Source organism: Buteo buteo, chromosome 19 (assembly GCF_964188355.1).
Source record: "Buteo buteo chromosome 19, bButBut1.hap1.1, whole genome shotgun sequence".
Taxonomy (NCBI): Eukaryota; Metazoa; Chordata; class Aves; order Accipitriformes; family Accipitridae; genus Buteo; species Buteo buteo.
Genome location: NC_134189.1, coordinates 2,675,438 through 2,689,559, shown reverse-complemented (window position 1 = coordinate 2,689,559; position 14,122 = coordinate 2,675,438). Strand labels below are relative to the sequence as shown.

General features: G+C 53.8%; 1 protein-coding gene across 1 annotated transcript; it reads right to left on the bottom strand.

Annotated features, from left to right (window-relative positions):
- Positions 1–555: 555 nt before the first annotated feature.
- Positions 556–10,964, bottom strand: MFNG (MFNG O-fucosylpeptide 3-beta-N-acetylglucosaminyltransferase). The gene is made up of 8 exons (XM_075050888.1): positions 10,528–10,964; positions 5,672–5,720; positions 5,032–5,134; positions 4,782–4,935; positions 4,226–4,311; positions 2,689–2,854; positions 2,068–2,153; positions 556–1,223 (listed from the first exon to the last, which is right to left on the bottom strand). The coding sequence occupies exons 1-8, from the start codon at positions 10,864–10,866 to the stop codon at positions 1,157–1,159; spliced, it is 1,050 nt and encodes a 349-aa protein (XP_074906989.1). The 5' UTR covers positions 10,867–10,964; the 3' UTR covers positions 556–1,156.
- Positions 10,965–14,122: the final 3,158 nt, after the last annotated feature.

Here is a 14,122-nt window from a genome sequence, read left to right as displayed (position 1 = left end):
GCTTCTGTGCCAGGCTCTGTCCTGAGCAAAGGACTCTCCGCAAACATGCGAGAAAGCTTGTAACCTATTTGGGCCGGCTCCTTCCCCCTGTTGCGCTCAGCAGGGACAGCAGGAAGGCAGAAAGCTGCTCTTAGCATCTGGAGGAAAGAAATGCAGAGATAAAAAGCTCTTTGCCTTGCTGTTTCCATTCCTTCATGACTTAATTTTTTTTGGTCAGGGCACAGAGAAGATTATAAAGCTGTAACCTCTAATCCGCTCCTGAGCGCTCCTTCTCCATCTCTTCCTTTCTCCTCTCTTTCAGCCAGTTCTAATCCTTTATGTCTCCTCTCTCACAGGTAGGAGTTGGAGTCTAATCTCAGACGACAGGTTGGTAATTAGAGCAAGAGATTATCCTGACCCCATATCAAGAAGGTAAAAAGAGAGGAATAATGCAGGGCAATCCAAGATCAAGCCTTCAATGTTCAGTGCAGAAACCATCCTCATCTCGGTCTGGCTCCTCCTGGCTCCCCCACCCCATACCCCCTCCTTTGTCCTGACAGAGGGAGAGAATCCCTGATTCTTTGTACCTCCTGCCCATCTCCCCCTCTGCTGAGCAAGCACTACACTTTTCCAGCACTCCTTCAGCACAGAAATGGTCACATTTTCCATTTCTATCACCTTGCCTAAGGAGAGATTCAGCCAAGGGTCTGCGGCTGGGAAGAGTGGGTGGTGGGGAAAGCACAGGCAGTTATGGAGGAAGAGGACCTGCTCAGAGAGGCTGGAGCCACGACATGCTATCAGCCATCCTCAGTTGGGCACTGGTTACCCATACCCAGGGCCTTTCTACTCCAGATGAATCCATCTCTACCCAGGTGCCCAGCAGTCACTACCCAGTCCTTGATCTGCTCAGGGATACTGCTCCCATCCCTTGCCCGTATCCCAGCACAGATGGGAAGCCCATCCGTGTGCCCAGCCCACGTTATCCATCTTTGGGACAGATCTTGTCTCTTGTCCTGAGTCACTGGTATTCAGCAAGGACCAAAAAAGCCATCACACAGCCCCAAGACCACCACAGAAAAGGGGAAATTGGGAGCACCAAGCTGCTTCAGTGTCCCACCCCCTACACACACAAGGTGAAGGGATGTCACCAGGACCCACTGTAGCTGAGGCTCAGGCATCACCAGCCAACAGCCTGCAGGCACCAGGAGGTCTCAGGATAAAGATGGCAGTGGAGTGATCGAAACCTGCTGGGGAAAGAGCGAAAAAAGGTCAGGTGGCAGTTTTTACACCAGTACACAGCTGGAGAATGGAAGACTTCTTCCTCACGTCCCATCCCACATCAGGCGCCCGCCCTGCACTACAGAGCTCCAGGACTGGCTGTTCACCTCAAGATGTCTTTTCTCAGCAAAGCTAAGCAGCCAAGACTCCCTCCAACATCTGAATGCAGCTCTGGCCCATGTAGCCCAAGCCCATGGCTCACCCTGATCGTAAACAGGGAGATGGGCACGCACCAGGCCCTGCTCCGTGGTTCTGTTGATGCTCTTTTCATCACCTAGCTGCTTCCCACCCCTGCTATCTCCAGCCAGGAGCTTCCTACCCGTGCTCTGCAAATAACAACTTTAGGTTTGTTCACTCAAAGCAGAGAAGGTAAATCAAAGAACACTTTTGTTTGCAGTCAGCCTGAAGTGAAGCTTTTTCTTTTTTCCCTTCAGTTTTCTCAGCAAAACAAAAAATGAAAAAGCAAGCAAAATTTCCTTTGCTGTGTTTAAAAGAAACATTTCTGTTCCTGTCCCAGAAGTAAAAGGTTAGCTTGTTCAGTCTCAAAATGTGAAATAAACGACAATACTTTTGGCTCAGGAATTGTCCAAATAAAATGTTTCGATACTCCTTTTCTTCCCACTCGTCCAAAAACGTTTGCAAAGTTTATAAGCCTTCACAAACAGCTTAATGCTCAGCTTAATGCCCTCACCCAACAAGCCTTGTGACTGCAAGTTCTCTGTCCCTCACTCCAGACCTCCTGCCCCCCATTTGGCTGCCTCCCCCTCCCAGCCTACTGTCTGGGGGCTCACACCACAGCAGCACCCGTACCTTGAGGGATCCTCTCGGGGCGAGAAGGGACCTCTGAGTTCAATTACATTGAGCTTGTTCTCAAAGACACCGTAGCTGAGGGTGACCTGCAAAGAGGGGCGGTGGGAAAGGAGCAGGGAGGACGAGGTGAGTTGAGGAGCAAGGAACTTGCTTTGGGTGACAGAAGCTCCCGTTCTGGTTCCTCCTCTGCTGGCTTGGCCTCTGCCTTCCACATCTCTCCTGTCTTCCTTCCCATAATGGTCCACTGTGCTGGTCCTTTTCCTCTCCAAGCCCCCTACACCCCTTGTTATCTCTCCACGCAAGGCAGACACTGTGCCATGTCAAAGCCCCTTCCCCAGTCAATCACCATTTCTGCTTGTCCTTGTGCCACATTCCCCCGTGGATGCCCTTAATCCTCCCATTTCTCCCCATACATGTGCTCCCCACCACTGACCCCACAGGCACTGTGACTGGCATCTGTGCTGCGGGCAACATCTGCTCCTTATTTCAAAGAAGCATTTGTCAGGAAAGCCTCCCCAAAAGAGCAGACAATTGATTCAATCCACGTCAGTGCCAGCAATGGAACAACGTGCCTGTGAGCTCCCCTCCACTTCTCCCTCGTGCTCCATTTCCCCTCCTCACCTGCTGCGTGAGCCGAGAGGGAGGGATGAGCTGCAGGTTCTCCAGGTGGGAGTGGAAGAGCGCGTTGGGCAGCAGCTGCCCGCCGACTTTGCACTCAATGATGTAACCCACGGTGCAGTCGTCCGGCAGGCGGATGAGCTCTGAAGTGCTCAGAAAGTTCCTGCCACTGGAAGACAGTCGGGTCGCGTGGGTTAGGAAAAGGGTAGGGGGGATATAGGCATCCACTTGGGTGGGAGGTAAATGGACTTAACTGCAAACCAGAGTAAATCTTGGAACTAGGCAAGAAATCCCTGAGTTCCACCTGCAAAGATGTGGGAATGCGTTTGCTCTTTGACCGCTGCCAGCCATGCTGTCCCACCAATTGTCAGGTGCTGCCCCTGACACGTACCCAGCTCCTCGGTGAGCTGATGCAGAGAGCCGGCAGACTTTGCCAAGTCACTTTTCCACCTGCTTGGTGAGCTGCACTGAATCCCTGAGGGGGTCAGACAAACCAGCACAAGAGAAACAGTGGGACCACATGGCCAGTACCAAGAGGAAGAAGAAACAGGACAGTCCGGTGCAGCTTGAATAAGCCATCCATGGCTCCACTCTAACATAACACCACACGCTTGGCCATCCTTTGATGACAGGCTAAACCCCGTTTTAAGGCTCCTGTAGCTAGAAGCAGCCACACAACATGAAGCACTGTCTACTATAACACCCCTCATCAAGTTCAAACGTGTTTTAAGCATTTTAACGCAGTAGTAGCAGACTTTACACCAGGTTAGGCATTATCTATCCACACCACTTTCATTTTACCCTAGATCATAGATGATCCTCCTGTCTGGGTCTACCATAAAATACATATCATGGGCTTCAGCTGAACCAGCCACATGGTGTGGATCAGATCTGTCTTTCTGGGTATGCACAGATCTTGTTAAGGCTGGCGCAGCCATTGCCTTTCAGCATATGTGCATATAGCCTGTGATATAACCTAGGGCATCATGGAAAACATCATCTTGTTGTAGGCTGGGCTAACATAAGACCCTGGGACCTACTTCTGCTCTCCATGCACCAAGCTGAGGAAATGACAGTGGCCACTGTAATGAAGCTGAAGAGGGTTTGGCATGGGGGAATGGGAAATTAACTCAAGAGGGGTGTACAGGAGGTTGGAAAGAGATAGATTAAGGGGAGAGGAGATAGGCAGAGAGAGAAAGCATTTAGGAAAAGAGTCAGAGGAAGCTGAAAGGGATGGGAAGGAGCATGGGGGAATAACCAAGAGCTGAAAGGAGTTGGGGAGGGGGGAGTTTGTCATCCTTTGACCATGGTTGCTGACATGCCTGCTCTTGCCTCTTTTTAATCAGATGGCAAACCCACCCACTACATCCTTCCTCCAGTCCCACATGCTTGTAGATGTGTAGCATGTGGCACTCTGCACCCTTGCAAACATCCTTGTAAACACCACATACACAAATCCAGATCTCACACGGCCAGGAATTAATGCGCAGCCGTGTTCCTCATCCCAAAGGCTCCCATACTCACCAGCTGCACAGCTCACCTGGCCCACGGCACCATCTTGCTTGCCAGCTTGCGGCTGATGCAGAACCCAGCCCCTCCTGTGGCAAACCAGAAGCGCACAGATTTCTGGAGAGAAACAGCAGAGAAAATCAATGGCAGAGGCTCAAACAATACCATACTCCCTGAGATGGGAATGCTGGAGACCCAGCTTTGATGCCAGGATAAACACAGCCCTATTGTTGCCCCAGATCCCTGCCTGCTGCCCAGAAGAAGGACTTGCCAGCAGTACAGCATGGATTTTGACCTCCTTATATTTGGAGCGGCCAAGTTCCTGCTGGCAGCAGCAGGTGGGCTGCCCAAGGCAAGCTTATGTCCTGGCAGACTGGTACCCAAAGGTGCAGCAGCAACATGGGACTCTTCCCCTAGGTAGATCGGATTGAGTCAACACCTACAACCATGTTCAGACAAGACTGGTGAGTTTTCAGCTGTTGCCTGTTGCTCTTGGGACCTGTCTCTCCTTGAGGTACATCTACAACCAATGAGCCAGAGCACTAAAAACAACCCACTGGCCCCCACACCACCACCATGGGCTGTACCGTCTGGTTGTTTGGCAGCATTTCGGAGGCCCGGATGGGTCGGTTCAGGCTGGGTTTCCCCAGGTAAACGTCCCACGTCGCAGAGTAGGAGGACAAGAGCTTCAGGAGAGCCCAAGGGTTCAGGTAGTTGTCGTCATCCAAATGGCAAAACCAGCTGAGGGGAGATGGGAAAAAAAAAAACCACAAGAGGTTTGGGGTAAGAAGGGTACCTCTTGCTCTCAGGGGTCCCCCCACGGCAGCCCTGCCTCACCTCCTGCCGCTGGCCAAGAAGGCATCGAACTCGGCGCCCATCTTGCAGGAGAGGGCCAGGTGGCTGTGCTCGGCAGAGCAGTTGGTGAAGATCGCGTGGTCGCCTGCCAGGAGAGAGAAAGCTGTGGCTCGGGGCCAGCCCACCTCGCACGGTCACAGGGAGGACCTCTGGGCAGGACGGAAGGGGGTTCGTTCACAGCCAACCACCTCACGACCCCCCAAACATGCATCTGAGCCTGCGGTGAAGTGGGCTCCATCCTGCCCCGTACCAGGAGATAAAACCTGGAGAAAGCCAAGCATCTTGGCCAAGACTAGGACACCTGCCAACCGCAATTCCACCCTGCCCACTGCCAGCCAGGGTGCGGGGGCTGAAGGGCTCTCTCATGGGCTGCTTCCACCCATGGGTGCTTTAAGGCAGACAGCACCCTGCCTCCGGTTGCCTGCAGGCCCTGGGGTAAGCCAAGTAAACCGAATCATCACCGCTGCGGCTTGGGGTCCTCCCATGGGACATGGTGAGAGGTGGCCTTCAAGAGGCAGCGCTGTTCTAGGAAAGCCAGACTTCACGCTGGACACCTTCCCACGGCCGTAGCAGTTCAGAGGCTGAAGGCGGGGGGAGGTGGTGTTATAGGTCAGGTCATTACCCATTCTCGTTTTCAGGGCGTCGTCTTCTTCATCGGTGAAGACGTAGGTCTGGGGAAATGAGGAAAGGAGGTTACTTTCAGGGCTGGAGCTGGTGCTGGTCCTGGTCACCCCCCTCTTCTTCCCTGCAGCTGGACACGCTCGCCGTGGTCATCCCACTCCATCCTCTGCTGCCATGCTCCCCTCCCAGGCAGCAGTTGAGCAGATGGATGACCATGTTCCCCCCTCCTGCGTGGCACAATCGTCAGGGTTTGTGTGGCTTTAATTCCCCCCCCACCACCACCACCTTGGGAACAGAGAGAAGGGGACCCACAACACCGAGTGAGGGGGTGAGGGAGCCCTGGCTTAAGTGTCAGTGGTAGAAAAACGAAAGCACCGTGGTTGAATGATGCTTGGGTTAAAAGGAGAACATCTGTTTGTGTGTTAAGTGTGCACAGCCCCCTGCCGCTTCCCGCCGCCTCCTCCTCCTCTTCCTCCACCCCCAGGCCTCTCTAATCTCCCTTTCTGCCATTATGTGGTACATCTCCCCCCTCTTCAGGGCCAGGCGGGGATCAAGGCTAGTGGAGAAAAGCTTTCCTCAGGCAGAAAATGAGCTTTCATGAAATCAAAAAGGAGTCGTGAGCCATAAACAGTCTCTCCACCAGCTGCCCACAGGCTGGTTAAATGCAGCACCTGGGCAGGGACAAAGGGGACAAGGCAGGCAGACAACAGCTCCAGGAGCTGTCATTGCTCCCAAAGGCTCTGGGGAGGAGACACAAGTCTCTACATCTCCCCACGCCCACCCAGCAACTGGGAGATATGCCCCCATCAGGAGGACGTGGCAAGAGAAATGTTCTGCACCTGAAAAGGCGGCAGTGAAGGACCCTCAGAGACCACCTGGCTCGAGCAGAGACAGCAGGGTGGTTTCATGATCTCAGACGTACGTGCTACAGCGGCTTGGCAAATTACCCTCCAACAGCTGAGCTGCAGCAACGGGCCATGCACACATTCCTACCCCACCCCACCGGTAAAGTCTCTTAGTTAAAACCACTTTCAAGGTCATCACGGGACAAGAAGCAATAAGCTAAGTCTCAGGTAAAGGAGTCGCTCTGGGTCAGGGGACCATATCACAACCTTCAGGCAAGGCAGGGATTGTCGGCGGCATGGGATTTCCCTCACCAGCGTTTCAGAGTCAGAAATTTCCACTATGACAAATAATTCATCTTAAGAAAAGAAATTCTGAAACCCTTGAAACTTTCTGACATTTTCAAAACAAACAGAAATGTTGTTGCTGGAAATGACTTGCTTACAGAAATAAAACTGACTAGAAGTCATGTGTCTAATAAACATCCTATCTGATTGACTTAGAATAGGAATCTGCATCTTTCCCCAGATTTTCTACTTGTGAAAATATTCCAAGGTTCCCACTTTCCTCTTGATGCAAGGCAGGAAATGTTTTTTTTTTGCAGACACCTAACATGTTTCTGTGGGAACCCAAAGATGAAGGAACGTTGTCGCCATGGGGAAGACCAGTCTGTCCAAAATAACTGCAAAAAGGGGGGTATGAGTGTGGGCACTAGGCAAATCTGATTTCTCTGGCTCTCCCAAACTCTGACCTCCATGCATACCTGGCTACAGTACTCCAGAGATGCTGGACTATGTGTCCTGGCTCTGTCCTGAAGGAAATCACAATAGCACAGGCAGCTGCCTGCATCCTGATCTCTCCATCCCTCATGTCCCTGAGAGTGGGCAACCTGGAACGGCATCCCAGTGACCATCGCCATGTGTCCCTCAGCAAAGCTGCACACGATGGCTGGGATGGGAGAGAGACACAAGAGCCCTGGCCAAAAATCTGCCTGGGGACCATTTGGCCTAGTTACACAGGTCTTTCTCCAGGAGACACCAGCCGCTGTTGTCCATACTAACAGAGTCCAGAAGAAAAATTAGGAAAAGTGAATAAAGACGTGGAATCTGACAATCCAGGGCCACGTTCATCTCCCAGGCTCCCGGGGTATCACTTCTCTGGGAAGAAACCCCCTCCAAAATGCAAACACTTCAGCAGGGTTATTGTTGTGTCCTGTCCAGAGAAAGAATTCAAAATCTGTGGTGTGTTTGCATCACTGAAAATGTGAAAGCCAGTTCAGGATGGGACATTCAAAGGTTTCATTTCAATCGGTTAGATGTCTGGGTTTCTGAAAGGAGGGGAGGTGCTAGAATTAGTTTACATTACCAAAAAAAAATGCCATTTCAGACCAGAAACCTAGACTAATCTCCGTCAAAACTACTGGGGCCAAGAATGTAAGCCACTCCAAGATGCTGCCCAGTCTAAACAATCATCAAAACCAACACTTCTGTTTAGACGAGAAACCTTAACTGAGGAAAAGGCCTTTTGCTGAAATGACTTCCCCACCAAGCTCAAATGGAAAGTTTGTCGTGGAGCAGTTCTCAAGAGGCAGAGCATGGTCCAGCGAAGAGTGCCCACCTCGCACTTCCCCTTCCCCACCTCCCACCAGCTGCATATCTTCTCTTCTGTCTAAACAGCGCAGTTGCAGGGAGAATATCTCTCTCTCTTATTGACTACCCTGACAGAGTCCAACATAGAGGACTTTTAATTTGGCTCCCATACAGTCTGTCCTAGCCATAAAAACCACAGCTGTTCCTGCCTCCTGTTGCAGTCACCTAAGCCTGACCTGTGCTGAGTTGCTTTCTCCAGGAGGACACCATGCAGGTAATCAGTTTTGAAACCAGGCTTGGCATCAGCAGCACGGTCAGCTGCTAAAATTTCCCCGCTGGCCACCTGCAGAGAAGGACCCACCGATACGGTCCCCAGCCGTGAGTAAGGGCAAGCGAGACAGCAAGACGGTGGGGCAGCCCTGGGAGGAGGCAATTGCTCTGAGACTGGCTCTTAAAGCCTATGGCTCTCCATAAAGGCTCAGTAATAGGAGGGCTGGTGCCCTATCCCTGACCCCACAACAACTAAATGTCCTTTGCAAATTGAGAGTTCGCTTTTTTTTTTTTGCTAAGCAAGGTTTCTATATTGTCAATTTTTCAAAACTAACCCTTTCTCCTACCTCCAAAAAAAACCCTTCAGCAGCAGTATATTTAAAAAAAAAAAAAAAGGCTTTTGGCTTTCATGTACTTCTCCTTACCTCCCTCCCCGCCCCCGCTCCACTGCCCTCAAAGCCATTTAGTACAAACAAAGAGAAGAAAAACATGGAAAATTGAGGAGTGGGGAGGAAAACACTGAGCATGCAACAAAAATTTATAACAACGAAAAAACACTTTGTTTAAAAATGACTGACGCTCCCCCTCTACCCTTCCTTCCTATTCTCCTGCTCAGTCTGTGAAGCTTTCCTAGAGGCTGGCAGCAGCATGGAAAATTCAACACCTCTTCCCAGGGTTGGACATCGTTTGCCTGCCAAACAGAGAGGGTCAGGTGAACCTGCGGAGCTAATATCTAATTCCTGTCACCAGCGGAATGGCCAGGCGCCTGTTTGTCAAACGCCCGTGGAGGAAAATGTGAGCCGCTCCTTAAAAACCCACTCCAAAAGCCCCAATCACAATAGCTTCATGCCAGTGCAGCCATGCGGTTGGGTTTGGTTTCTCCAAAGAGCTGCTGGGCTGAGGTCAGGTGGAGAGGAGAAGTGCATCTGGAGGAGGAAGCAGGGCATCTCAGATGCCGAGAGGGACACGCAGGCAGGAGAAGCAGCGTGCTCAAAATAGGACACGGCTTCCTGTGACGACCGCAGCAGACCAGACAGTTGCAGCACCATGAAGTGGAAAACCACCCTTACCCAGAAAACCCTGCATTGCTTCAAGCGCTCTCCTACCCGATACCTCCGCCCCCGTCCCCCTTCTTTGCCGAGGCTTGAATTTGTCTTCTAGGTGCCCGTCACACACAGGCAGAGGCAAAAAAAAAAACCCACCACCCTTTGGGGGCAGCCCCAGGATTTCTTCTTTCTTGAGGAGCAGCTCTGCGAGGGAGGGAGAGAAGTACCGGGGCTCTGGGGAGTACTTCTGCCCACCAGTAAGCCAGTCTGCACAGCACCGCCAATGTGGTGGCCCACCTCAGTTCCTCTAACGGGAAGGAAACTCTCCAAACTCTTGCTTTAGCAAAGGGTGGAAACATCAGACCCACAGCTAGAAAAAAAAATTTAAAAAAAATCAAGTATGCACCCACATCACTTCAAGGTCATGCGCGTGAGGGGATCTGCCCAAGAAAGCAAGGCACGGATTGTGCCGATGCGCTGGGGAGTTCACTGGGCTGCAAACACCCCTGCTGTACCCCAGGAGGTCCTCCAGCCCCTCCTGCCTCGCTGCACCACACCGTCCCGGGGCGAAGGGTGCCCAGGCGCAATGCGGGCATCCTGGTGGAGGGCCGAGGGGAGCCACTCGGCTCGAAACCTAGCAAACCCGTGGCATTATAGGAGGTGGAAAGCCACCATTTCATACAGACCCAGGACGGTCTGTGCTCTCAGTCTGGTGCGGCCCAGGCAGTCTGCGACCCCTGGTGTTACTGGGTAAAAAAAAAAAAAAAAAGGAAATTAAATCCCTTGCACCTCAAGCTGAAAGAGTCGGGCTTAGGTTAGGGGCAGGTGATGCCTGCTGAGAGCACCCGTCCTCCCAGCCTTCACGGGAAGAGCCCACACAAGCTCTTCATCCTCTCTGCCAGCCTTTCCCAGGAACCAGCTATGGGTGAAAGATTTTGCTGGGTAGCATCCCCCTTTCAACATGAACAGAAGTGAGAATTAGGGAAAACGAGGCAAAGTACTGGGGGGATCGCAGTGCCCAGCCTCCCCTTCCTTTGGCCTTTATCCCCCACCACCACCGACACCCCATTACCAAACCCCCCCTCTCTAGTCCGAATCCACGCGCTCACCTGCTCTCTGGCCCGCGATATCCACGTGTCCAGGAGCAGCTCCATCCTGCTCTGGTGAAATCTCTTGGTTGTCTTCACGGCTATGAAAATGTCCCCGAGCGTCAGGCGTTCCTCAGTCCTGTATCCCTCCGGAGGACGGACTTGCAGGTCCCTCTGCTCCCTGCCACCGCCTCCCTCTGGGCTCGCTTTGCTCCGTTGCTCTGGCTTCTCCGAAACCCCTTCCCCGAGCCCTGGGTACCGAGTCGTTTCCTGAGCCCCACGGTGCCGCACGGAGAAGAGAGTCACGCTGACAAGGAAGACTGCGGCTCCAGAAAGACCATGGATGAGCCGGCGGCCCATGGCTCCCAAATCGTTCCCACCGCAGCCAGTACCCTCTTGAACAAGGACAACCTCCACCCGTGAAGCTGTCCGCTCTTCTCGAAGCCTCCGAAGGGGCAGAACCTGCCCAGAGCGAGGTCTGAATAGGATGTGGCCAAGGAATAGGGTGGGTGAAAGACCAGAAAGCCGATGAGACAGCAGCCCCAGAGGATCCTGGTGAAGCGGAGGGAATTTTCACAGACTAAGAGAGCTCGGTGACCCAGCGAGGCAGGAACAGGGGATGGGAAAATACAACGGGGCGGCTGGCAGGTGCCTGGCACAGCCTGCCAGGAGGAAAGCGAGCATCCCCGCTCCCTTCGGAGAGGCCGAGGGTCCCAGGCTGAGGGTCGAGGGGTTGGCAATGGAGATCAGAGCCATCCCTGGGGACTCTGGACCGACGGCATCGATTCCCCCGAAGACCCCAGCCCACCCGTCCAAGCCAAGGGCTGCGGAGCGGAGGCGAGCGGCGGGCGCGGGGCTGCGGGGAAGGGACCGGGTGCCATGCGTGTGGGCGGTGGGGGGGTTTCTCCACCTGCACCCTCCTCGCAGCTCGTTTTTGCTCCCTTCCAGCCCCGGTCCCCCCCCGACCCGGCCCCGGGTCCCGCCTCCGGGCATGGGGCGGAGCGCCAGCCCCGGGGGGAGAGGAAGAGGATGGAAGGGTGGAGGATGAAGAAGGGGGGGGGGGAGCCCTGGCTCTGACAGTGGGTTTGTCTCACAGGGGCTGGGACACCTCCGAAGTGACAAACAGCTGATCCGGGAGGACAAACCTGTTGCTTGAGTGTTTTCCCGGCTCCTCCGTGGCGGTCCGGGCGGATCTCTGCAGCCCTGCGCTGTTGCGGGAGGGGAGGGTGGCACGGATGTAGGGCTCGGGGGGAGTTAAGGTGCCCGGTCCTAAATCGAACCATGTTTCCCCAGGAATTCCCCCAGCCCCGGGCCTTTCCTGCGGGCACTGCTTTGAATTGCCGCCCCTGCCTTCTAACCCCGGCTTGCCTCCCCAAAGTGGGACTCTGTGTCCCCTGCTGCCCCCCCCCCCATATGCCCCAGAGTCTCAAACTAGGGTCTGACCCCCACTTCTGACCCCATCTCCCCAAACCAGGACCCGGACCCTCTCTGCTCTTGAAGGTCCCTTTCCCTCTGCCTCCAGCCCTGTGTGCCCCCCCCCCCCATCTCACATCCCCACCGGGGATGCCCAAGGAGACCCTGCTGCCCAGATGGCTGCAGAGCCAGGGACACTCACACCAGCAGAGAGTGCGAGGGAGGGTCTGCCACCTCCCTTTCAATGTCCACAGCTCAGTGTCACCGCTGCGTTTACATCCCATCCAGGTCCTTGGCCCCCCCAGCAGGGCTGAGCTCAGCCACTTGTCCCCCGTGGCTCTCATGCTGTCCAAGAAGATGCTTCCTTTTCCCTTTCCCCAGGCAAGAAAGAGTTTGTCATCTTTGTCATCTCCCTCTATGGAGAACCCCAGAAAGTCCTGCAGGCACAGCAGCAAACTGGCACCTCCAGCTCCTTCCCCCCCCCATTACCCCCCCACCGTTGGGCATGGCCACCTTCACCCCAGCCCTTTGGGTGCCAACGAGGCCAGTCTGGGGCCGTGGCACAGAATGTGCTGAGTGTAGCTGAGCAAGTCCTGCACGGAGAAGGCTTTCCAGGGATAGGGATACCAGAGACCCTCAAAAAGTGTGAGAGCCCCTCCCGAGACAAAGACCACCACAGATGGGAAATTTTGGGGTCAGCACCACAGATTGCTGCAAGCTGTTACTGGTTTAGCTGGCTATGGGGTGGATGACCGTGAAGGCCCCCTTCACGCTACCTCTAGGCCACTTTACAGAGCAGCCGGGGGGTACAGAGAGGCAACCAGCCCAGGAGGGGGGTAATACCCACACCCCCACCCCAGTACAGCGAGCGTGGGGACAGCAGGATGGTAGTGCTCTACATACGCTGCCGAAATCAGAGCGTCTCCTCAGGGAGCTGCAAGCTGTGGGCATCCAATCTCAGCATACAAAAAAAAAAAAATAAAAAAAAAATAAAGATAAGAAGTAATAAGATGGGGACCTGGGAGAAATGGGAGGGGGCGGACATGGTGCCATGTGGCAAAGGGCCCCCCCCCATGCACATGGCAGATCATGGGACCTTAGAAAAGGGGGTCAGGGCAGGGAGCAGGGTGTCCCTGTTCCACACTCCCACCGTGTGTCCGGACACAAGACATTTTCCAGGCACACAGGGAAGACCTCCCTGCAGGGTGTGAGAGGCTGAAGGAGTTAATGTCTCAACCATTGTGGTGGGGCAAGTTCTGCTTAACGACCGACTCTGCATAACAAGGAACTCTGCCCAGCAAGGAACCCCAGGAGAAGAGCAGCCCATCAGCAACAGGAGGGGGGGACGTGCAGGAGGGGGCACAGCTCCCTGCTCCCATGTGCTGAGCAGGGCAACTCACCGTGCGTGGCCAAAGATCTCTCGTCTGCAGGGAAGGGGAAGTTACTCCCCAAACAAGCCCCTGGGCCCACAGCCCAAAGGCTACTTAATTAGCCTAATGAGTTTGAGTGCCCGCCCACAGGAGGGGCAAGGAGGATGAAAGGGCACAAACTGAAGCCCCATGTGCCCAAGTCCACCGGGACTGACTGGATGGATCAAAGCTGGACCCAGGACCAGTGAAATCTTTCTCTTCCTTTCCTGTAATCCCTACACCTCATCCCTTTAAACATAAACCGTTGACCAAGTCTGGGACTAGGAGCGGACCCAGCCACCCCTCGGCTCCTCTCTGAGAAGGAGTCTAGAAAGCAAGGGGGTCTGCTCTGAACCTCCTGACCCAGCGGGAGGGCTCTCCTTATTGTCTTCCCTGAACTGATTCCCAAATAAGCAAGGCCTGTAGTATATGTTTGGTGATGTATGGTTAGCATATGTGACGGTTTACTGATGTGGTTTCATGCCAATTCTTGTTGTGAGCAAATAAAAATTGAGTTTTGTGAGTTAAAGGAACCCTGGTGTCGTTTCAACCTTAATCCTGACCTGGGAATTGGCAAACCTGAGTCATCGTCCTGAGAAACTGGGACGTGACACGGGGCTAAAACCATGTGCCCAGTTTCCCCAAGCCTCGCGCACACACTTTCACCCCAGCCCTGTTTCTGGCTAAAACTTTTTTCTTTTGTAAGGAAAAAACCACTGAATCCACTTCTCCTTCCTCCCATGTATTTCTCTGAGTCTCCAAGACTCCTAGCCTTCCCCTGAAGCAAGAACATC